The sequence below is a fragment of the Triturus cristatus genome, chromosome 5_1, assembly GCF_964204655.1.
Source record: "Triturus cristatus chromosome 5_1, aTriCri1.1, whole genome shotgun sequence".
NCBI classification, from domain to species: Eukaryota; Metazoa; Chordata; class Amphibia; order Caudata; family Salamandridae; genus Triturus; species Triturus cristatus.
The window spans coordinates 580,956,430-580,979,696 of record NC_140587.1 but is presented as its reverse complement, the minus strand read 5'-3'; the positions used below and the strand labels follow the sequence as shown (position 1 = coordinate 580,979,696).

The window sequence follows — 23,267 nt, the reverse complement described above, 5'->3', positions numbered from 1 at the left end:
ATATCCTCTACATAGCCCATTCGCGCCAGAAGAGGATCTTGGTGTAGCGTTATGAGGGTCATTAGGGAGAGGCAGTGAAGATCGCACTCCAGTAGGCCCCAATATGCGGGCATGTCAGTGTAAGGTGTGCAAAGTCAGCTTCAAGTGTGTTATATTTTGGGCAGTTGGCGGTCCTGTAGAGGTCTATTTTAGCAAGTGTTCTAGGGATTATATAGGCCCTGTGTAGGAACTTAAATTGTATTAGTTTGTGTCAATGGTTTGTGCGAACAAGCTCAATTTGTGCACAACAGTAATGTCATTCGTTGTCCGTTAGTTCCTGACCCAAGTCTCTTCCCCACCGCCCCCTGGTCTTCTCATCATGGACAGGCCGCAGCACCATGCAGGCCTTATAAAGTTTGGAAATCAGTCCCCCCGAGGTTGATGTCAATGGAAAAAGTTGTCGGGAGCAATGGGGTATAAGGGAATACAGGCACAGAAAGCGGCACATCAGAAAAAGATCCACTGTGTAGCATTGGATAATCTAACCTCCTCGGTGTGGGAAAGGGCATGACCATTAGGGAAGAAATCTCCCACCGTGTGTAAGTCGAATTTGCTGAGCATGCCTTACACTACTCGTTCGCGGGTAGGTGAGATCCATGGATTGTTCGAAACCGGAAGTAGTGAATACAGGGGATCTGTTCCAAGTAGACTGTTAAGTTTCTTCCATTCCCAGCATGTGGTGGACAGGGTCTGGATGTCTTGGGGGTCGAGTTTGATTCCTCCCGGTAAGACAGCAGATAACGAGATGTCCTCCGCTTTGTCTTTTTCAGGTACGGAGTAAGGAAGTCTAGCCTCTGAGTGAAACCAGTGGAGGCGAACTGCTCCTGCACTGCTGGATAATACATTGGAAAGTCGAGAACACCAAAACCACCTCTGTGATAAGGGAGCACAAGTGTGTCCCACCTGAAACGTCACCGCCGGTTCGCCATTTTAAGTCGCAGCCAAAGACCCCTAAGTTTGTGAAAAAACAAGTTAGGCAGAGGAACTGGGATGTTTAAAAACACCTGCTCCTTTTCCCTGTGAAGAATGATGTTAAGCTACTTAGTGGTCTCATCGCACCACTGGAGTGGAAATTCACAGTGTTGCTGAGGTGCAGTCAGTTAGTGAAAATAATTCAGATTTTGCCCAGTTGATATGGTGGCCTGAAAATCTCCCAAACCTGATAATGTCCCAGATTACAGGAGCAAGATTGTAGGCGGGTTGGCGAAGGAATACTAAGATATCATCTGCGTATATGGAGATGAGTAGAGAACCAGGTTTGAAACCGGGGCCATGGTGCAAATGTTTTTCTTGCAAGTGGCGCACTAACAGGTCCATGGCAATGATGAAAAGTAACTGCAACAGGGGGCATCCCTGTCGTGTACCCCTAGCAAGCTTAAACTGATGCGTAATTGATCCATTTACCCGAAGCCGCATCAGTGATTGGGAGTTTAGGAACATGATCAGGGTTTTGAAGCCGATAGGAAGACCTAATTTCTGCAGTGTCGCCCAAAGGAATTGCCACTCCAAGAAGTCAAAGGCCTTTTCTGCATTGAGCAGGGTGATAGCTGTCGGGACCTCTGGCGAGACTCTGTTCAGAATGATAAATACTGTGTGAAAATTGTAAGATCTAGATCTGTGGCAGACAAACACTGATTGGACCAGGGAGATGATCTGGTCCAGAAGTAATGCCAGCCTTGTAGATATCATTTTAGCTAAGATTTTGTTATCAAAATGTAATAAAGATAGGGGTCGATATGAGGCACACAAATGTGGGTTTTAATAAAAGTGTAATACTGCTTCATGTAACGTGGGCGGCAGCTCTCCTGTCTCCAGGGCCTCAGCATACATATCCAAAAGATGGGGAATAAGAATGGGATTCTATGTTTTAGAAAACATATCCATGAGACCATCAAGGCCGGAGGCCTTGGAGCCATCTAGTGCATAAATAGCTTGCTTAGCTCAGCTTTGTCAGCAGAGAAGGGCTCGCTTAGAAATTGGTGCTGCTCATCCGTGATCCACATCATTGCAACCTCATTCAGGTATTCTGCTCTGGCTACATTATCCCCCACAAGTTTAGTGGAGTAAAATCGTTCCTTATACTTGAGTAATACATCAGTGATTGCAACAGTATTAGTGACCCTGCTGTTGTCGTCTAGTATTAATTCTGGTATGTAATCGAGGCCTCTGTGCGGACGCAGGAGGTCCGCCAGTATGTCCTGGGCGTTCACCCTCTCCATATCGGTGGACTTGGGCACATTTACTCAAGTAGTTCACTTCCCATTCACAGGGCACAAAAGGCTTCTGCATGCTGTAGCTATCCAAGACCTTCAGCTTGTTCTCTACTCGTTTAATGCTATTGCGGATGTCGCGGAGGACACCTGCATGTTTTGAGATACATATACCCTGGATATATGCTTTGAAAGCGTCAAAGTGGTCTGTCGAGGCACTGATCCTCTGTTTAAGTCAAAGCATTCTAATATGTTGTCTCTAAGCTCTGAGTGAAACACCACATCCATAAGAGCAGTGCCAGGGAAGCACCATCTTTTCTCAAGACCATGGCCAAACGGAATGTTAAGAGTTGGTAATATAGGGGAGTGGTCTGAAAGTGTGTGCTGTAAATGTTGTATATCCCTCAGCCATGGAAGTGCATCCATTGATAGGAGCCAGTAATTGATATGTGTCCAGATGGTGTGTGGTGCAGAATAAAAGGTGCTTGCTGATGTGTTCTGGTACATATTTCACCCTGTATCTCTTACAGTGTGGGCTCCTGTGGAATCAAGCAGTGAGTTCTGTACCAAGTTTAGCCCCCCTGTATCCCTTCACCCCCCCCCCCTCCCCCAGCACAACAGTATTGACATAGAATCTTCCCATGACAGACAAGAGATCATGAAAAAAGGCAGGGTCATACACATTGACAAGGAGTACTTCGTGGTCAGCTAATCGGCTGGCTAGATCCTTTGTGGTCTACATAACTAGCATGGAAATGAAAGGGGACGCTGCGATGGATAAGGATGCAAACTCCCCTCGAACAGGTACTGTAGTCAGAGTATTACCTTTGCAGCCGGCAGGATTTGACGAACACGGTAATCTTGTGGCTGAAGGTGCATCTCTTGGAGGAAGGCGATTTTTTTTTTTTACCCCGTGTCTATTAAGATATGCCAGCACCTGCTTACTTTTGCAAGGGTTGTTTCGAGGGTTGTTTAAGACTCGAACGTTCCATGTCAGATAGGTGATCTCAGCTAGTGGGCCCTGTCCTGTCATTGCATCCACCATGATAAAGGATGTTAAAGCTCCATGATAGTAGTGTTTATGTATGTAGGTGGAAACAAATGTAAGTCAGGAAAGAAAACTACACAAACTGTCCCCAACATGAACAATTACCCCCCTCCCAACACTCACACGGCGCAACCCTTGCTCAGTGAATCTCTGAAGAATCAACAAACTAACATACATCCCAATAAACATAATTGTATACACCATGGGGGAGGGCATAGCTGCAGCCATCGGACCCCTGTGAAAAAGGAACTGCTATGGTGAAAAGGTTAAACACAGGCAGCTATTGAGTCATCAGCCAAAGCCAGACCAAACGAGGCAGGATATGAAGGATGTACCTAGGCAGCTATCCAAGTAATGTGTTGATGTGAGCCCTGAGGCAGAGTTAGCCAGGAGGGAAGTGATCCGTGTCCTGAGAGTTCTGCATAATATCCAACATACGGTCCCGAGTAAACCGTAGCGACACTGTTACTGGGCTTTAGTGACTTGCAAAAGTTCAACACCTCCTTCAGAGAGTCGAAGATTACTCTCAACATCTACCCTTAGCCTGGCTGGGTACAGCATTCCATATTTAAAGCCTTTTTTGTGGATTAGCGCTTTGACATATTTGAATTTGTAGTGTGCCTCCTGCACCATCAGTGTGAAGTCTGGGTACAAAGATATGGCAGAGCCCTGGTAATGCAGGGGCCCTACTCCAGAGCCAATCTGAGCGCTGTATCCCGGTCTATGAAATTCAATCAGCATGTGATTATGGGGTGGGAAGGGTGCCCCAGTTCGGGGCCTGGGACCTAGTGATCCGTGCGCTCTCTCAACAACAAAAGTATCTGTAAAGTTTTTACACTAAAATAAATCAACGAGAAGCTGCTCTACGAAGTGGTCTGGACGTCTCATATGGGTAGACTCCGCAATACCTGTAATGCGAATTTTGTTCCTGCGTGATCTTGCTTCAAGATCTTCGTTCTTAAGAGTGACAGTCTTAAGGAGTAGCTCCATTTTGTCCAGGCGTTTCGTGAGAGATGTGGTACCATCTTCTAAACCCGATATGAGCTCCTCCACACCATCCAGGCAAGTCCTGTGTCTCTCGATTTTTCCCCCCCATCTGATCTAGTCAGGATGTTAGAGTATCAAACGGGGCACTGATGGAACGGAATCCGGCCAGCAACTTGGCCATGATGGCTCCAACGAACTGCATGTTCTTCTGCAGTGCACTTGGATCACCTCTCCTCTATGTCAGATGTAGATTCGGGCCTGTTGGACTGCCTGGTCCTCTTAAACGGGAGCTTTTACTGTTTCGGATTTCCCTTACCCATATTGACGGTCAGGTGTGAACCAGCATAGTGAAACCCCACTGACAAGTAAAGTATGCCGCAGCAGAGACACAAATGGGTGCAGGCTAATAGTGGTAAAAGACAGTGTACAGAGGCTGCAGCAAACTGAGAGGTTGGTGAGTGGCACATCTAATTTTGGGTACCAGCTGGGTGGCCTCCAACAATTCTCAGGGCCCACCGGGATAAGTAGCAGAGGAATCAGACAGATGTGTCCCAGGGCGTGCACCGCAGGAAGGAGGACGGCTGCAGCAGTAGCGTTGGGGGAAGATCTACGCTGTATCCTCCCTCCTCTCCTAGCATGTTGCAGGTCCAACCCTCTGGGCAGCAGGCCCGCGCCCAGGGCTGCAAGTCAAGGAAACATGGGCTGGCAGAAGCTGTGCCACCAGACAACAGCCACGCCAGTTCAGGCCACCCACTGGACCCCCCCCCCCCCCCGGAAGCCGAATCGCACTCACGGCCATCAATGATCTTTAAAAGGGTCCGGAGACCTTGCAGCGCCAAACGGTGGCCCAAGCTCCTCCATCCCAGGGCCGGCCCCCTCCGCTCCAGGCTGCTCAGGCCCACAATGCAGCTTCTCCAACTGGAGCTGGCCTCCCATCACAGGGAGCAGCGAATGTGGGACACACTGGTGGTTCTGGCTATGATTGATGCAAATAAATAAGATTATGCCTGTGGAACCATCATTGTGGGCCTATCGAGGCTGGAGCCTCCGCTCCGTGCAGCCATCTTGGATGCCGGTTTGGCCTTGCCCCCAACGATGTGTAGTTATAATTAGGTCTGGCTTTATAGGAAAAACATTTTTGGAGTTTTTTGTTTGCTAATAACTTTCGTGCCGTTTGATGAATCTTCAGGAAATTTTCCCCCCAAAAAGGTTAAACCAACTCGGGTCCTTCCTAGAAAGATTTGGGGTGATCTATCAAGCAGGGGCTGACAAAAAGTAGAGGTCCCAAAATGTGTTTTCCCCATCAATTTCCTAAAGGAAAATTGAACAGCACCTCAGTCAAAACCATTGAATACCGTCACTCCAAGCTTTGCAGAAAGCTAGATTTTGATCCAGAAAGTGTGCTTTTTGTGATTTGGTGTAAATCTGTTAAGTAGTTTTTCAGAAATTAATGTTCAAAATTTATGTATGATGGTGATGCGGAACCTTTGTGGTATTTCTGGGAGTACCGCAGTACCGCAAGCTGGAAACACGCACTGTTTGGCTGGCATAGTTCTCCCTTAGTACTACTGCGATATTGTGAGGTTCAAACATACGATCTGATCAGTTAAATGCAACATGGAGAGACTCGGCGTCTCAGTCCAGTGTAGTAGAAAATGATTAAATGTAAGGAGCAAGGAATAAGAGGTAGGATAGGGTGTACCCTGACCCCCTAGCCCTTTGGGGGTGGTCTCAGAGGAACGCCTCCCTGGAGTCAATTAATAAAATATTGTTTTTGTGGCACTTTGGTACCGTTGTACAAATGAGATGCTCAGTATGGTCCCCATGTAATTTGCTGTAGTACTGTGGCACAGCATAAAAAAAGGGCAGGGCCTTGGGGCGTTGCAAAACCAGAGGATTTGGAAGGAAATGGGGTCTTGGCAGTCCGCATGAGAATGGGCTCAAGCCCTTTGGCCAACCCCACAATGCACATGACCGAAAGCCATGTGCGCCTGAGGATTGTCCGTCGAGAGGCATTGGGGACACAAGCCAGGTTCTGTGACCAAACCCACTTTGCGCACTGGCGAAAGCTGTGGGTGGTGGGAGTGTGCTTATTTAGGCATGGTAATAAAAAAAATAATTTATGTTTAAAAAAGAAAAAAAAACCTAGAAATTCACTGAAGAAACAAAGGTTAAAATGACGTTATAGTTGGGTATGGTTATAATATCTTACTTTACATTTATAAAAAAAAACCTAGAAATTCACTTGAAAACAAAGGTTATAATGTTATAGTTAGGTGAAAATGTCTTTTAAATTGTACCGTTCAAAATCAAAAATAAATACCACTGAAATTCACCTGTTATATTTAGTCAAAATAACTATAACTCATGCCCTCACCATGCATAGTGTTGTCATCAATGATGTCATTTCAGTTGAGATCAATAATGTTATCAGTGGTATCATAGAGCGAGTCATGTGTGTTGTAATATGCAAAGTCATAAGCATTACATGACGAGGGTGCAAGTTTTAATTACTTCCTTTAACTATAGCTAATGAACTCCAGTGTTTTTTTGAGTTTCAAATGTTAATTGTTAGCTGAAAATGTCAGTTAAAACCTAAGTCACTTTGTACTTTGTTTCTTTCAAGAATATATATATTCACTGAAAAAAACATAGGTTTCAGGAACGTTATAGTTAGTTGGACATTTGACTCGTATAAAACCAGAGAAATTCGCCTGTTCTAGTTAGTTGAGCTAACTATAACTCGCGCATCTGCAATGCACTGCTGATGACGTCACATATTACATCACTCATGACATGGTCGGTGACATCACTCATGACATCACTGATGACATCACTGATTACATGATCCAGTGAATGTGTGTTTCTGTAAAGTTTAAATATTTTTTATATACATCTATGCCAAGGTCTATTCAAGAATAAGTCGATGTAAAAGTGCCTGAATACATTATTTAGTAGATGCATGACTGACTCTATAAGTCACTGATTGAATGTATGTTACTGAATGCATGGATTAGTGACTAGACTGTGTGAATGTCTCTCTTAGTCTCTCACTTGGTGTGTAAGCAGGTGCATGGCTTGGTGAGTAGCTACATCAGTGTGTATATATGTTTGTCATTGATTGTATGATTATCTGTATGGGGGTCTGACTGTCTATGTGGGTGTATGGGTGGTGCATACATGTCTGAATGGCCGATTCACTGGTTCTATAGATTCAAAAGTGCATCTCAGAAGGGCTGTATAGATAGCTGACTGTGTGAACAGGTGTGTTCATTAGTGAATTGTTGTCTCAGTTGTATATAAGTGAGTAACTATATATGTTTTTACACACTGTGAGTGATGGGGTGTATAATTGACTACGTGAAAGACAGTGATTGCAAGAGTGTTTACATACACAAATGTGTACATGTATTAGTGATTGTATAAGAGTAAGTATGTGATAGTATCTATATAAATAAGGAAAGTGATGTGTGTATAAATAAGGCAGGTGTTGTGTATATATCTGCATAGGTGAGTACTTGGGTGTATGATTGATTTTTGACATGACTGAATAGATGTGTGAGTAACTATGGATCAGTAGTAGTGTGTAAATGTATATATACGTGTATGAGTGGATATTATACTGATGTAATGATGAGTGACACCATGTATGAGTGACTGTATCAGTGTATATCTGGCTCACAATTTATAGATTGGAATCAGTGGATGGATATGTAGTATCGGGTATTGGTATGTCTATGCTTTTCAAAACGGTAGTCTGTATTTTAGAGTGCGTCTATCAAAGGTTATATTACAGTGTGAAGAGATGTGTCAGACTATCACGTGGATGATGTCATCAGTGATGTCATTTGAGATGTCATCAGTGATTTCATGAGTTATGTCACTGACCATGTCATGAGTGATGTAACATGTGACGTCATCAGCAGTGCATTGCAGGCGCGCAAGTTATAGTTAGCTCATCTAACTATAACAGGCGAATTTCTCTGGTTTTATATGAGTCAAATGTCCAACTAACTATAACGTCCCTGAAACCTATGTTTTTTTCAGTGAATGTCTAAGGTTTTTTAAATGCTAATTCCTAACTATAACTTCTGTAAAACCTATGGCTTTTTCAGTGGATTTCGAAGGTTTTTCAAATGTTAATTTCATATTTCAATATTTATAAAACCTATATTTTTTCTTCCCCACAAAATATGTATATCTTTTTTTTTTTTTTGAGAAAACTACAGTCCCGTACCGGTAGTCTACCAAGCTCGATCAACACGCGAATCCTATCCACCACATTTAAATGATGCGCATTTCGTATCCGACGGGTTTGTGGCACCGCGTAACAACAATTACATATGAGGTCGCGCAAGCTGCTACTTTGGTATGCGATGGGTACGCACTACCAAGCCGCGCATTACATCATGTAAGTATAGGGTTGCGCCCGCTGAGTGTTGCGTATGCGACAAGTGCACGCTGCAAAGCCCTGTGTTACGTCATAGACGTACGATGTCGCGCCGCATACGCCATTCCCTCATTTTTTTTTTCTCAAAACTATATCTAAAAAACTTTAAAGTGAATATGAGAGCAAGCGCTAATGAAAAATATTTTAAACAGTTATATATTTCTAACTCTAATAAACTTATATTATAATATATTTTCTCAAAATCACATCGGGTGCGGTCTCATTGCGCACTGGTTGCGCGATTGCCATGTAACCATTAAAAAAGAAGCATTTTATTAGTTCATAACATTTCCCATTGTAACAGTTCGAAAATGCCACCCATTTTAGTCAATATCTGTACTGCATTTCATGAGACACACCTCTTCTGCTTAGAGAGCTTTGTTCAAAACTTTTTGCAATATACACATATCTTACACTGCACACAACATGCAACCATCATTTTCATCAATATTCATGCTATGTAAAGTAGCCTTCCACCTATGATACCCATACACCTAAAAGTTACATTACCGAGATTTTCTCCAGTACCACAGGTAACATGGTTGCATACGCTGTCCACTACACAACGTAATATAGTACGGCCCAGAGACAGTATCATGCATAGATAATGAACACACGGACACAGATAGATAGTGGAAGTGGATATGGGCACGTACGCTCGACTCCTTTTTATTACCATGGTGACATATCCAGTGACGTCTGTGCTGGATGTGTGTGCGGTAATTCTAAACCAGCCTTCAGACAATGGTTGCTGCTAGCATCAACTACAACAGTAATCATTGGATCACACACAGAGATTCGATTTTAAAAGAATCAATAATTTATGCTGCAGTAAGGTAGGGACAGTAGATGTGAAATAATACAGAAATAATTCCATCGTAAAAGAACAACAACTTGTGGTATACTGACATACAATCAATAGATCTGAAATAAAACACAAAAAGATTATATCATAAACGCTCCATCAGTTCTAGGGCACTCACATAACCACATCAAAAGCATTCAGCATGTGCACAACCACCGATAATGGGTGCTGTAGACAGGCCGTACTAGGAGCAATATCTGTTGCCATCAACACTGCATCATCTGCAATACCGACTCAATCTGAATTAAGAACACTGCTGTCTGCAGTGTAGGCCATAGAGGGCGGTCAAAAAAGGACCCACAGATACCTAAAGTGACTTCACCTACCCAGTTTGTCGTCAGCGAAGCAACAAAAATATGTGCAAAGCCGGCAATGATACATATGCATGGTGCAGACAGTACACACTGGAGCAATGTCTTTTCCTACAGGACTACCTCATCTACAATAGCGACTCAATCTCAATTGTGAACACTGCTGTCTGCAGTGTAGGCCAGAGTGAGCAGTCAGAAAGTGCCCACAGCCACCTGGCATTCACTTGAGCTCTACAGTTTGCGATACACGAAGTAAAAAAACATGTGCAGATCCTGCAATGATGCACATCAGTGGTGCAGACAGAGCGCACTGGAGCAATGTCTTTTCCTACAGGACTGCATCATCTATAATACCGACTCAGTGTCAAATGTGGACACTGAAGTCTGCAGTATAGGCCAGAGAGAGCGTTCAGCAAGGGCCCACAGGCACGTGGCATTGACTTGAGCTCTACGGTTTGCAATACACGAAGCAAAGAAAACGTGTGCGGAGCCTGCAATGATGCGTATGAGTGGTGCAGACAGAGCACACTACAGCAATCTCTTCTCTTACAGGACTGCATCATCTACAATAGCAACTCAATCTGAATTGTGAACACTACTGTTTGCATTGTTAATTAAAAGCAGTACTCACACACACAACCATCAATACTTTTTCTCACTCGCTCTTTACAAAATAAAACAACATAAATTACAGAGAACTCTACAATGAATAAATCAAAACAATTCAAATTGGGATTTCCTCTCTCCACAGTCTACACTATTCACCGTTCCTTTGGACTTCCAAGATAAATTTGGTCATTTCACTAAACCTGTAACTGATATAAAAAAAATTCTTGAAGCAAGTATACTAAAACAATATTGTGTATGTTTCAAAAGACATTCTAGTTACTTAACTACTGGATTCTGTAATTAAACATTCACCACGCAATCTAAATTGTGAACCCTGCGAACTGCAGTCTACACCAAATCCAGTGGTCATTCACAACTCACAACCACATACCGTTGGATTCGGAAGCACGGAGTTGGTTGTACCTGATCAGAGGGGGTACGCAAAAATCCTCACAGACTATAACTTATGACATCCTCAATCATAGAATCAAGACCCCATTTCACTGTTTGTACCTGCTGTAACACAGTATACTCCCACCGACTACTGTCAACCAAGCCCAATAATCATATGCAGCAGTTAGCTATGGAATCAGACTGTGATGCACCTCAACACACTAACTTCTGAAAAAAGCTAGCGGCAGGTAATATCGGACATCATCCATTGTGGGATCAAGACACCGTTCCACAGTTGGGACCTGAAGTTGGATGAACCTGATCGAAGAGAGTACCTTCATCACCACTCTCAAATGCAGTTCTAATATCGTCCATTGTGGAGTCAACATATCGATCTACTTTTGGAACCTAGAGTTGGTTGCAGCTGGTAGAAGGGAATACCTCCATCTCCACTCTTAGATACAGTTCTAACATCATCCATTGTGGGATCAACACACCATTCCACTGTTGGGACCTAGAGTTGCTTGCACCTCATCGGAGGGGGTACACAGAAATCATCACAAACTGTAACTTCGAACAGATGCAGTTCTAACATCGTCCATTGTGGGATCAAGACACCGTTCCACTGTTCGGACCTACAGTTGGTTGCACCTGATCGGAGGGGGTACACCGAAATCATCACAGACTTTAACTTCTGACATCCTCAATCAAAGAATCCAGACCCCGTTTCATTGTTCGGACCTGCTGTACGGCGCTATAGTCCAGCAACTACAGTCAACAAAGCCCAATAATCCTGTACAGCAGTTAGCTACGGAAGCACAGAGTGTGATGCACCTCAACGGAGGGAGTTCTGTGAAAAGCAAGCAGCAGGTATTATCGGACATCATCCATTATGGGATCAAGACACCGTTCCACTGTTGGGACCCAGAGTTGGTTGCAGCTAGTCGAAGGGAGTACCTTCATCTCCACTCTCAGATACCGTTCTAACATCGTCCACTATGGTATCAAAACACCGTTCCACTGTCGGTACCTGTCGGACTACTGTGTTACTATTATACAGAGCACTCCACGCTCCTGGGCCTTAGGCTGGGCTCCGTGTGCCTATCGCGCGGTAGCCAGCATTAATCTCAGGAGCCTTCCGAGCTCGTAGACCTCGGCCCAGGACCTTCCGCCGGCACGTGGTCGGCCCTCTCTCGCATACAGAGGTGTCGAAAGGAGAACTGTGGGGCATATATGCATCACAGCGGCCATGGCGGTTTCTGAGTACCAGCAGGCTGAGAGCATTATTCCCGCAGCCACCTTCGCTCACAGCGTCAGCCTCATGGTAGTGTAAGCTGCGCAGACCTGGCAGAGACGTTCGCCAATCCGAAAGAGAACCACACCCAAAGAAACGTGCCTTTTATTCATACCCCTACGCTAGTCTTGCGTACGGTGAGCCAGCCCACTTCTCTAAACATTTGGGGGAGGGGGAGGGGAGGCACGTACGCGCTACCTTTCCGTAATCTTCCCTACTGACTGTACTATCATGGTTGTGTCAACTGTCCACTTCACTCAATAGACCATCAGTGTATGTTGACATGTACATGTCCGTGTTCTGCATACTCAAGTCTGTCGGGCACATTCCCTCATGACTTTGCATTGTATACTTCTATAAACGAGAATTACTTTTCACCTTCGCACATACTTTGCTCTCATCTCTCCCCGCATTCTGCATAATGAGCCATGCCATGTTTAGTTTGTATACATGGCTAGCCACGGTTCCCACAGTATATAGTGTCATTGAGTCTGCTACGTGCACATGTTGTTTGTCATTTTGAATGTCTTTATATAAGGTAGCGCGTTTATTCACGAGCAGTGGCTTATTCCATTTACATATCGCTGTCTTAAAGAGCATACAAAAGTTTTTCTCACAGGTGAATAGTGTGACCACAATGGCAGTCATTCATTACTATCCAAGAATGTCCAACTACACGGCGCTTCTAAGCTTACAGCCACCAATCTTGCGTCCTTTCTTAAAAGGACGCCAACTCCCACAATCACACCAACATTCACACAGCTTTCTAACGACAGTTATCTGCTTCTCAATAACATATACTCCTACCGAATATGAGCTGGCATACCGCATGTCCTTACTGTTTCAAACACAGTAGCTTCCTGTGGCAATATCTATTGCCACCCACACAAACTAACTCCCAAACTTCAACTTGGCCTTCAATTCCTAGTTTGAAAACACATTTCAAGAAACAAACCAAACTAAAAGTACCTTTGTTCAGAACAGAAGTCTCCCTCACTTCTGCAAAAGAAATGTATCGACTGCAGAGACCACGAACTTCAAATAAAATACACTCCCTTTTAAATACGAACTGCCAATTACACTTTGTGAAATGTTACACAACTTTAAACACGTCACACTCGAGGTCTGGCACACTTTTTTAACAAGGTCTCCTACAGCCTTCTAACACGCTTTCAAACTGTTCTTCTTTTAATACCAGACTACATTCAGACATTCTTTCGATCATCTCTGGAATAACAGGAACAGTGCCCATAATTCTCACCCTCTTTGCGGCCATCCTACTACTAATTCTACTTCTAGAAATGGCTACTGTAGGAGAGTGGCATCGACTGCATAGTTGCCCCCAACTTTTTGCTGCTGTTTTGACTGTTTTATGACTCTAGCCAGGCTGTGGCCCTGCAATCCAGGACCCCAGCCTATCTGCTTCTTCTCTAAACTGATGTGCGTACCCTAGGTACAACCCAATTGGATACTGAGGATACCCTGTCAGCCCTTGTAGATGGTTCCCTAGGTACCCAGGGCATGGGTCCCTCAGAGGCCTACCAGGGCTGCAACACTTATTGTGCCACCCTGGGACAGCCATACCAAATGACACCACCAGACCACTACTGTAGTCTGGGTAAGGTGGTGCTTGCACCCCCTTACAGGGATACAGGTACCCTGTATCCCATCTATGTACAACACATGTATTCTCATTGGTCACCCCTCCTGCTAGAGGGGCGATATGGGAAAAGCGGCAGAATTGAGACACCAATTTAAAAGTGCACACGTATCACAAAATGGATGCTACTCGCCACCCACACGACTCTGGCTGCCTGTTGCTGGGCAAAACACCAGCCTCGGCAGCTGGACAATAGGGATTCTGTTGCAGGGAGGTGCCAGCACCTTCCCAGACAGGCTATGTGGATTGGAACTGGGTGGGTGCACCATAGGATGCCTTTCAGAGTTTCACGTAGGCTGCTACAGCGCCTACATTCTGCATACACCGCCTGGAACCGGTTCAGGGGCATCCTGCCCCTCGCCCAGGCGGGAAACACACAAAGGGGAGAGGGTGTAGCCACCCTTTCCCGCCTCAACTCCCATTGGTGGACACTGATCTGGACACTCCCCTAATCTTGTGGATAAAGGTGAATAACGTGTTCTTGGAGAATCAGATTAATCTTGGACTTCACAGACTTGACCTTCGACGAGCTGCTGCCCAGCTGACTGAAGAAATCTCCCTTGGGGTAAAGGAGTTACCCCCCTGCTTGGCAGGCACCTGAAACACTGCAAGTGACCCGGTTGGAACTTCGCTGCTCCTTTGGACAGCGACGACTCCTCTCAACCTTGAAGTGGGTTTCCTAGCATCCCAGAGGCCAGTGAGCGTGCCCAGCAAGTCTGAGCACCGTGGACCGCGTGGGTGCCGAGATCCCCGATACCCCAGTACACCGGCCACCTCTTGCGTAGCACAAGACCCTGACCAGTGGGGAAGTTGTGCTTTGGCCCAATATTGAGCCAACCTCTGAGCAGCAACTGTGCCAAAGATCAGCGCCCTAGCTCACTCCGGTGGCCTGTGGGCACCCTTTTACGCACTCCAAATTGCTGCCTTCCGCGGTCCCTGGTCTCTTGACTTGTGGGCCCTGGCGGAGGACAATCCTTATTTTTAAGAGTTCCCCTGGTTGCTCCAGGCCTGCTCTACAGTCTCCTCGAAGGAGACCTCTCTCAGACCTCGTGGCTCTGCACCAGTAGCCGATTTGTTCATCTTGCGTGGGTTGCGGTTGCCAAGGCTTAGTGGATCCAATCCGGACACTAACAACGCAGCGACCCTCATCCTTCGTGGGACAGTCGCCCTCCAGAAGCTGGCCTTCCTTGAAGCCTCCCAGAGCCCGTGGCTGCAGATCCAAGCTACGCCTTTTTCCACTTGAAGCACCCGACATTGAAGGGCTCTTTCCCTTGAGCTCCCTGGTCACTGTGCCGTGACCCAGACTCTGTCCCCTCTGCTTTCAGGTTCTTCTCTACAAGATCTACAACTTCATTCTTCACGGCATCATCGACGCTTTTGGCTAGCAGCAGTTTTGTACATTTTCCCATTGAAAATCAGCCCGCGACCCGACATCGAAAACGACCTATGCACCCGGCTTCCCTGGGGCAGGTAACAGTGGTACCTCGGTACTCCCGTGGTACTGGGCTCCTCAAAAGCTTAACTCTAAGTTTTTAACTTTGAACTCTTGCTAGAAGTGTCTTTAATCTGTTTAAATCAAACCGCGACATTCTCCATAGGCTTTAATAGAGATCCCGATAGCAGCTATTTCCACTGCACGCGCCTCCCGTGGGTCCCCTTCCTCACAACCTGGGGTGGATTCTCAAGGGGCCAGCGATCCTAAATGCCCTAGGCATTGTCTGTAGAATTGTCGGGGTTCTTATACCACTTTTTTAATATATAGTTTGGTCCCCCCCTGAGGCCCTGTGATTCCAGTGCTATTTATTGTATCTATAAATGCTTGTTTGAATTGTAACTTTACCTCTAGCCTCATAAAGAGACTTGTGGTATTCTGTTTAGAATAAATACATATATTTTATATATATACCTGTGTGGACTACTCTTTCATTTGGTCATTCAAGAGGTTATCTATGGTAAAACAATAAGCTTAACACTCCTTCAAGACTTAGCCTGAAGGCTGCTCTCCACAGCTACCACTAGGATAGCTTTCTTTAAAGGTTGTCTTTTAAACCTATCACCTTAAGAGTCGAATTGGACTGGTGCAAGGTGGCCACTATAACTAGTGACCAGCATATGCCAGGCCAACTTCTCACAGCTACGCTCTCTATGGTAACAACTATGTCCGACAGAATACGCCTCTACGCCAAGCTACATCAATACTGTAAAAAAAACAGAAAAACTTTTCGGCTGCCTGCCTCTATCTATTATCGGAGCTAGCTAAAACATAACATTTATCTACACTTATGCAATATGCGTACAACCATCGTTTGATTGCAAAACTTGCCCATTCGACTGGCGAATGGATGTATGCCTTGTCAACATCTCAATAATCGCTCCAGATATCCAGCAGGTAATGGAGTATCTTGAAAACCATGAACGTGATTGTTCTGGCAGCGGAGCAATGGCGAATGCAATGCAAAAAGGAATCGCAGCGCAATGGGATTTCTGCACAGCCGCAAAAAATCTCCTGCAACGTGCAACCTTTCACAACATCGCAGATTGCCTGCCTATTCAAATTACCGCTCCAACATTCGAGGAACATTACTGTCCCTTCGAGGATATGAATTGGATCGCTTCGCTTTTCTCACACGATGGCAACAATATCCTCTTGGAACATTACGCATCTCAAGCAGCTTAAGAACTTCTGGACTGGAATCTCCAAGACTTGTAAGAAACTCACATTATTCTTGAATGGATTTTTTCCCATCTTTTTTGACTTTTTACTTTAAATTTTTTATAATACACTTCAATCCTACTACTTTGATATAATAACTTTCTAAGGATACTCAGACATTTGAACTCTATCCTCATTATTTCCCCTTACGTCTCCAGTCTAACCAGGAATCGGTGATGTATGGCGTATGCAAATACGCTATTTACTTCCAAAATTAACCTAAACCCGACACCCCATTAGAAACCATGTCTATTCTTTGTGCACACACATCTGTGCCTGCCTGTTATTCACAAAGCCCTTTCACACAATTTTACTCAGTCATCCTCTGCTCAGAACCTCACGATAAAAATATAAAAAGACGACTTTGTTCAGGAACTGGTTGGCAAAGTTTGGTAATCGTAAACTACCTTTATTTTCATTATACAATGTATTTATTCATGTCTAATAGCTATTCTGCAGGTCACATAGAACTGTAACATATAATGTGCAATTCACTGATGCAGGAGCTTCGATTTGACTACAGCAGAAGCAATTGGAGTTTGTCTAAGCTTAATGCCTTAGCTCTCTACACAAGAATGGTTTTTTTAAACAGCTAAAGACAATAATGTACGTTTTCTTTTTTTATTTTTTATTACTCCACAGTATCAAAACAAAACATTACAAGAAAATCATTTCATAAATTCATATGATCATAGAATGCCCCCCAAATATGCATTCCGATCTTCTGTTTCCTTGTCCGAATACAAACTCAATTCTAAACTAAATAAATTATCCGTTTTAGCATGCCATCGTTCAAACGGAGAGGGGCTCGGATTGAAGCCAATCGGCCGCAATGCACAATCGAGCTACACCCATTGCAAAAAAAATCAGATAACGATGTTTAAACATAGGGGTCCCCTTTTCTAAATCTCGCCCAATACCTAATAACATCATAGCAGGGGTCATTTTAATGGGTGCCCCAGTAATCGTTGTCCAAAATTTTTCAATATCTGTCAGAAACCTAGACCATTTACAACAACTAAAAAAAATATGTAAACTATCCGCATTGGAGTATAATATAAATTAAAAACAGTTTTGAAAAATTTAGATTTCAGATAGGAGAGTTTCCCTAGACATTACAATAGATTTTCCTATAGATATATTATGTTCACCCAATACATGAGGCCACTGAGGATTTTGTTTCTCCAAATCGTCCGTTCTAAAAGATAATAACATTTTATATAACACCCCAATTTTTTCCTGCCGTTTATAACTTCAATAAATTGATTTGATATCAATACCAGATTTTTCCTACCCAAAAAATCACGAATTTGGAGAAATTTAAAAAATTGTGTTTTAGGCAAATTATATCGCCTGGCTAAATCTTCATAGATTGGAAAAAGCCCCCCAGCCTCATAGAAATCTCCTATTTGTAAAATACCTTTATTCCTCCAGCTTGATGCCACCCTATCCCAAAAAATGGGTGGAAGGATCTTTAAGGCATTTGTAGGCGTATATTCTGTTAGCCCTTCCAACAAAAGACATTTCCGTATGTTTCTCACACCTTAAAAGCAGCTTCCATTACTTTAAAGCGTGTCCTTTTAAAATAACTTCCATCAATTTCTTTAAATAAACAATTTCTTACCACAGAACCCAACTTTAGCTGTTATATAGGTGGAGCCTCTGCTACATTGCTAACATCCTCCCCAGTCAATAATACACGCATCTTTAGCAGAAAACAAACATAATAGTAAAATGTAAGATCTGGTATCGCCCAGCCGCCCCCCCCTCCCCCCCCCTCTCTTGGTAAAGTCAGTCAAAAATCTTGTAGCACGCCTAGTTTTACCTGGGGCCCAAAGAAATTTAACACACAAAGATTGTAGTTGTTGAAGTTGGACCCGCGTCACTTCCAGAGGGATAGATCTAAATAAATATAATACCCTTGGTAAGATATTCATTTTTATAATGTTAGCCCTTCCAACCAATGTAAAATGTAATCGCCCCCATCTTTCTAGCGATTCCCTAGTGCTACGTAATATAGCCACCCAATTAGCTTCAACCAACTCTTACATCGATGTTCTAAGTTTGATACCCAGATACGTAACTTCTTTTCCCAGTCTAACATCATTTGACGCAATATTATCCGTACATAACATTTGGGTCTTAGTTATATTTAGTTTGTAACCGGATACCTGAACAAATTCATTTGCCAGACGCTCAACTTCCTTAAGTGCGGTAATTGGATCTACTGTGGTGATAGCTATATCATCCGCATAAGCGACAACAGAGTATCGGATCGCCTGCACAATAAAAGGTTTCATTAAAGGGCTTTTTCCCAACATCTCTACAAACGGGTTTATGTAAAGCGTGAACAGCAACGGAGAGCAGGGGCATCCTTGCCGAGTTCCTCTAGTGATTCTCACTGGCTCTGAAACCATACCCATTGCGGCGATTTTAGCCACCGGAGCAGTATACAACACCAGCAAAGCAGTCATAAACCCCTTCCCAAATTCTACCCGATACATCAATTTCCACAGATAGTCCCACTCCACCCGATCAAATGCTTTTTCAGCATCTAATAAAATTAACCCTAATTCCCGCTGTTCAGCCTGAGCTATATCAAAGAGCGTCACCATCTTGTTCACATGAGTAACCGTCCCACGAGCAGGTATAAACCCATGCTGATTCAGTGATACTAATGGACAGATAATCTTTGCCAAACGATTAGCCAAACTTTTTGAGTAAATTTTGCCATCACAATTCAGCAACGATATCGGATGATACCATCCAGGCAAGTCCGATGCTTTCCCCTTCTTCCTAAAGAGCACTATAGTGGCGTCTTCTCATGATTTGGGAGCTTGCCCATTATTTGCTGCCCTAATAGTGGCCAACATTTCAATCTTAATCTGGTTAAAAAATACCTTAGAAATCTCTCCCGGAAGCTTATCTGGTCCCGCAGCTTTCCCCATTGCCAGACGATTAACCGCTGCTTCTAATTCCTCCATAGTAATTGGGCAGTCTAAAAACTCCACTTCATCTGGTTCGAATTGTGGTATATCCCCCTCCATGAACATATTATTACCCACATCCAACCCTTCCTGATGTGTATATAATTCCGTATAGAACTGATGAAAAATTGCCAAAATCCCTTAAGGATCTTGACACGATATACCTAAATTGTCCTTTAACTCCAAAATAAGATGGGAAGCGTCTTTCATACGTAACCGTAATGCTAAACACCGACCAACCACCTCCCCATACTCATGGCATTGCTTTTTGTAGACCAAATATTTTCTCGCATTTTCCCTATTCCACACCCCATTAATATTAGCCCGACATCTGGCAACATCATTCTCTAAGTTAAGAAAATTTCCATTCTGTGCAATCCCCAGAGTCAGGTTTACCTCAGCCAATCTCAAATTGGGGTATAGTTCCTGTATCTCTAATTTAGTTATTTTCAAATGATACAAACCAAATCTTAATGATTCACCCCTAAAACAAGCCTTAAAAGTATCCCATATAATTGCCACATGAGCTGATTGTCTATTGCATTCAAAAAATTCCTTAATCCAAATGGACATATGCTCTTTAAAACCATCATCTAGGCACAGCTTCCAATCAAAAGAAAAAGCTCCAGGTGTGGGATTAAGATCAATTGCTGATATTTGTAATACAATTGGAGCATGATCTGATGAAATCCAAGGAAATATTTGGACCGAAGCCCCTGTTAAATATACTGAAGATAAAAAAAAATAAAAAATCCAGCCGTACCAGTTTCTTATGGGGAAAAGAATAACACGTATACCCTGGATCCATAGGATATAAGTTGCCCCATACATCAACCAGACCATGACCTTTCGTAAAATATATAAGGCGTTAAAGACCCGTGGTTTACGTCCCTTATATCCTCGTGGTCCTTCCTGCAACTCCTTATTAGCCAAATTAATATTTATGTCCCATCATACAATCAGAGAAGTTGGAGGATGCAAGCTCTAAATTTAAATCCTCCAGGACTGACTCGTCTTGGTTCGACCGGTAAATAGTACAAACTGTACATTTAGTGCAGCCAAACACATACACAACTATAGCCCATTGGCCCAATTTATCCACCAGGCAACAATCAATTGTCTGGACATTCGTTTTGGCTAATATTGCCACACCACGCGTCATTGAAGTTTGCTGAGAAGCCACTAAAAGCAAGAACCCTAGATCTTTTAACATAGTACGTTTGGTCCAAGGTATATGCGTCTACTGGACACATAACAAATCCGGTTGGATAATATGGAGTTCAGCAGCAACCCTTTTTCTTTTGTTGAGGTTATTGAGGCCAGAAACATTTAAAGAACAAATCTTAACCCCCCCTAGAAGCCATAATAAAACCGAAAAGGACCAATACCAATAGCTATTTCAAATGTAACTACATTTACATATACCAAACACAATCCTTGAAGCTGTATCATTATTTTATGACCATTTTTCTTTGATACTGTGGATGTTTTCCATTTTACCCCACTTGTGTGCCCCCACAGCAATCCTTAAACTGCCCTGACCTCCCCCCTTTAACGAGGCTAGGACCCGTGGACCTGTAGATGCCAAGCTTCCGTGCATCCCCTGCCTTTGCTCGCAAACCCCGCCAGTCATAGGAGAGGAGAACCTTCCCTCCCCCATGGTTGGACGGAAAACACATAACACTATCAGCCAAAAGGATAGAAGGAGTATACCCACACACCTAACAGAAACCAAAGGGAGATGGGAAGGGGAGGGCAGACTAATACAGTTAGTAGACAAAAAAGGGGAAAAAACAAATTATGCCTTGTCTCATGTACCTTTACCCTCCCTTCTCCCCATTGTACCTCCTTCCTATAGCAAAAAGATACCTAAATAGAATTCAAATATTCCTTAGCAGGCCCTTCATTGGTAAAAAACCGAGTACTCTCTTGAAAAATCACTTATAGTTTTGCCGGGTTCATCAAATATGCTTGCGCCCCTTTGCCCTGAAAGAGTGTGATAAGCTGCCGTAGCTGCCAACGATTCTCTACTGTATACCGGCAAAAATCCGGTCTAACAAAAAACTCGAAAATCTTTCCCAGCTCTTTTCTTGTCGGGACGTGCTAAGTGAAAAAACCTCCTCACGAGCCAAAAAACTGTTAAATGAGATTAAGAAAGCTCTAGGTTTATCATCTGTCTGACCTGCTCGAAGGCGAATATTGAATGGGAACCTATGAGCTCGTTCAATCTCCCTGTACCAATCCCATCTAGTGAGCTCAGGGAAGGCATTTGTGAACAAGTTTACAATAAACTTTCAAGGATCCTGCCCTTCCCTTCCCTCAGGGATCTGCCGTACTCTTAAATTGTTCCTTCGTGCACGGCTTTCAATATCAGCCACTTTCCACTGTGTATCTTCCTTGATGGAACAAAGTGACTCAGTCGCTGCCTTCTGCACAGCCAGTTCATCTTCTAAATTGGAAATCCGCGTTTCTGCTTCATTGAATCTTGAAGTAAAGTCTGCATAAGATTTGGCAAGCCGGCGCACCGAGTTTTGTAGTTTGCGACACAAATTTTGTACTCTCTGGCTTTCATCTCTTGTTTCCTCCTGGTGAGACATAATCGTTTGATAAATTAATGACAAAGAGATATCCTCGCAGGGGTGAATATTTTGAGATTGGTCAGTTAACTGTTTCCAGTTCTCAACCACCCCTCTGCCCACATTGTTCTCAGGTCTCTTCCTCACAGTATGTGGACTGCTTTATGAAAAATCGCCAGAGTCCTCCAAGCAGATGCTGCTGTGGTCACTGCCACCGGCCACATTTATCTGCTCGGGATGCTGCACCACCAAATCCTCACAAGATGAGGCAGACTGTTCCGACAAGGAGAAAAAATCTCCAGACTCCGCGTCCTGCACCCACGTTTGCTCGCGTCCGCCAACATTCGCAGCCTGCACACCGACTGACTCACTACTGTCAGCAACACCAGGATCCGTGCCTCCGCCTGTCAAACATGCCCCCATAGGGCCAATAACATTTTGTAACGGCACCTCTTCACGATCACTTGACTGCTCGCCTTCACCTTCTGCGAAGATTTCATCACCCTTCACCGGAGTTAATGCAGTCGGCAGCTCCGCTCTCAGGTCCCCTTCACCCATGGCCCCCATAATTCCAGAGCCCTCTGCTGGCCCATGAACAAACTTTTTGCCTTTTCGCTTGTCTTTAACAACTGAGAAAATTGCGGGGATAGTTTTATTTCCTCCCGTGTCCATTTTAGCCTTCACACCTTTCAAGTCACTTTTAGTGCCCTTAGCTGCTTTACCTGGCGTTTTATCTATCACCCCAGCATCGCCATCAGTCTGTGTGTCCTCTTGAGGCCGCGGTCTCCCGCGCGTTCCTTTCGGCGGCATTACCATCAGGCAGTTGGCTCTCCCGCAGTGCTCGTCGAGCCCCCAGTGGAATCAATCAACGTGCACCGAAGCCAGTGTGAGGTAGACGCCTAGCGGCTCCGTCGGCATCTACTCAACCGTGCCGCAAGTGCTAACAGAATATTCAGCATTTACCGCCGGTAAAAGAACAGCCCATTAATCAGGACAGCCAGAACCGTAAGCTAACTTGAATGCCACTCTTAAAAGATTGTGAGGCTGATATTCATTTATCGTCCGATCAGCTCCTTCTCCCTTCTAACGCACACATTTGCGAGCTCCGGCAGGAGCGGTCAGCAC

The 23,267-nt window shown here is 44.1% G+C and overlaps 1 protein-coding gene across 2 annotated transcripts in view; it reads left to right on the top strand.

The window, feature by feature from the left end:
- Nucleotides 1-23,267, top strand: part of SGK3 (serum/glucocorticoid regulated kinase family member 3) — a 498,190-nt gene that overhangs the window by 429,919 nt on the left and 45,004 nt on the right. The window contains exon 19 of one of the 2 annotated variants that reach the window (XM_085605509.1): nt 810-1,827. The exons of the other annotated variant lie outside the window; for it this stretch is intronic. Within the exon in view, the coding sequence (XP_085461635.1) occupies nt 810-830 (21 nt within the window). The 3' untranslated portion in view covers nt 831-1,827. Of the gene's footprint in view, nt 1-809; nt 1,828-23,267 lie in introns of those variants that run through there. 2 annotated transcript variants of the gene reach the window in all.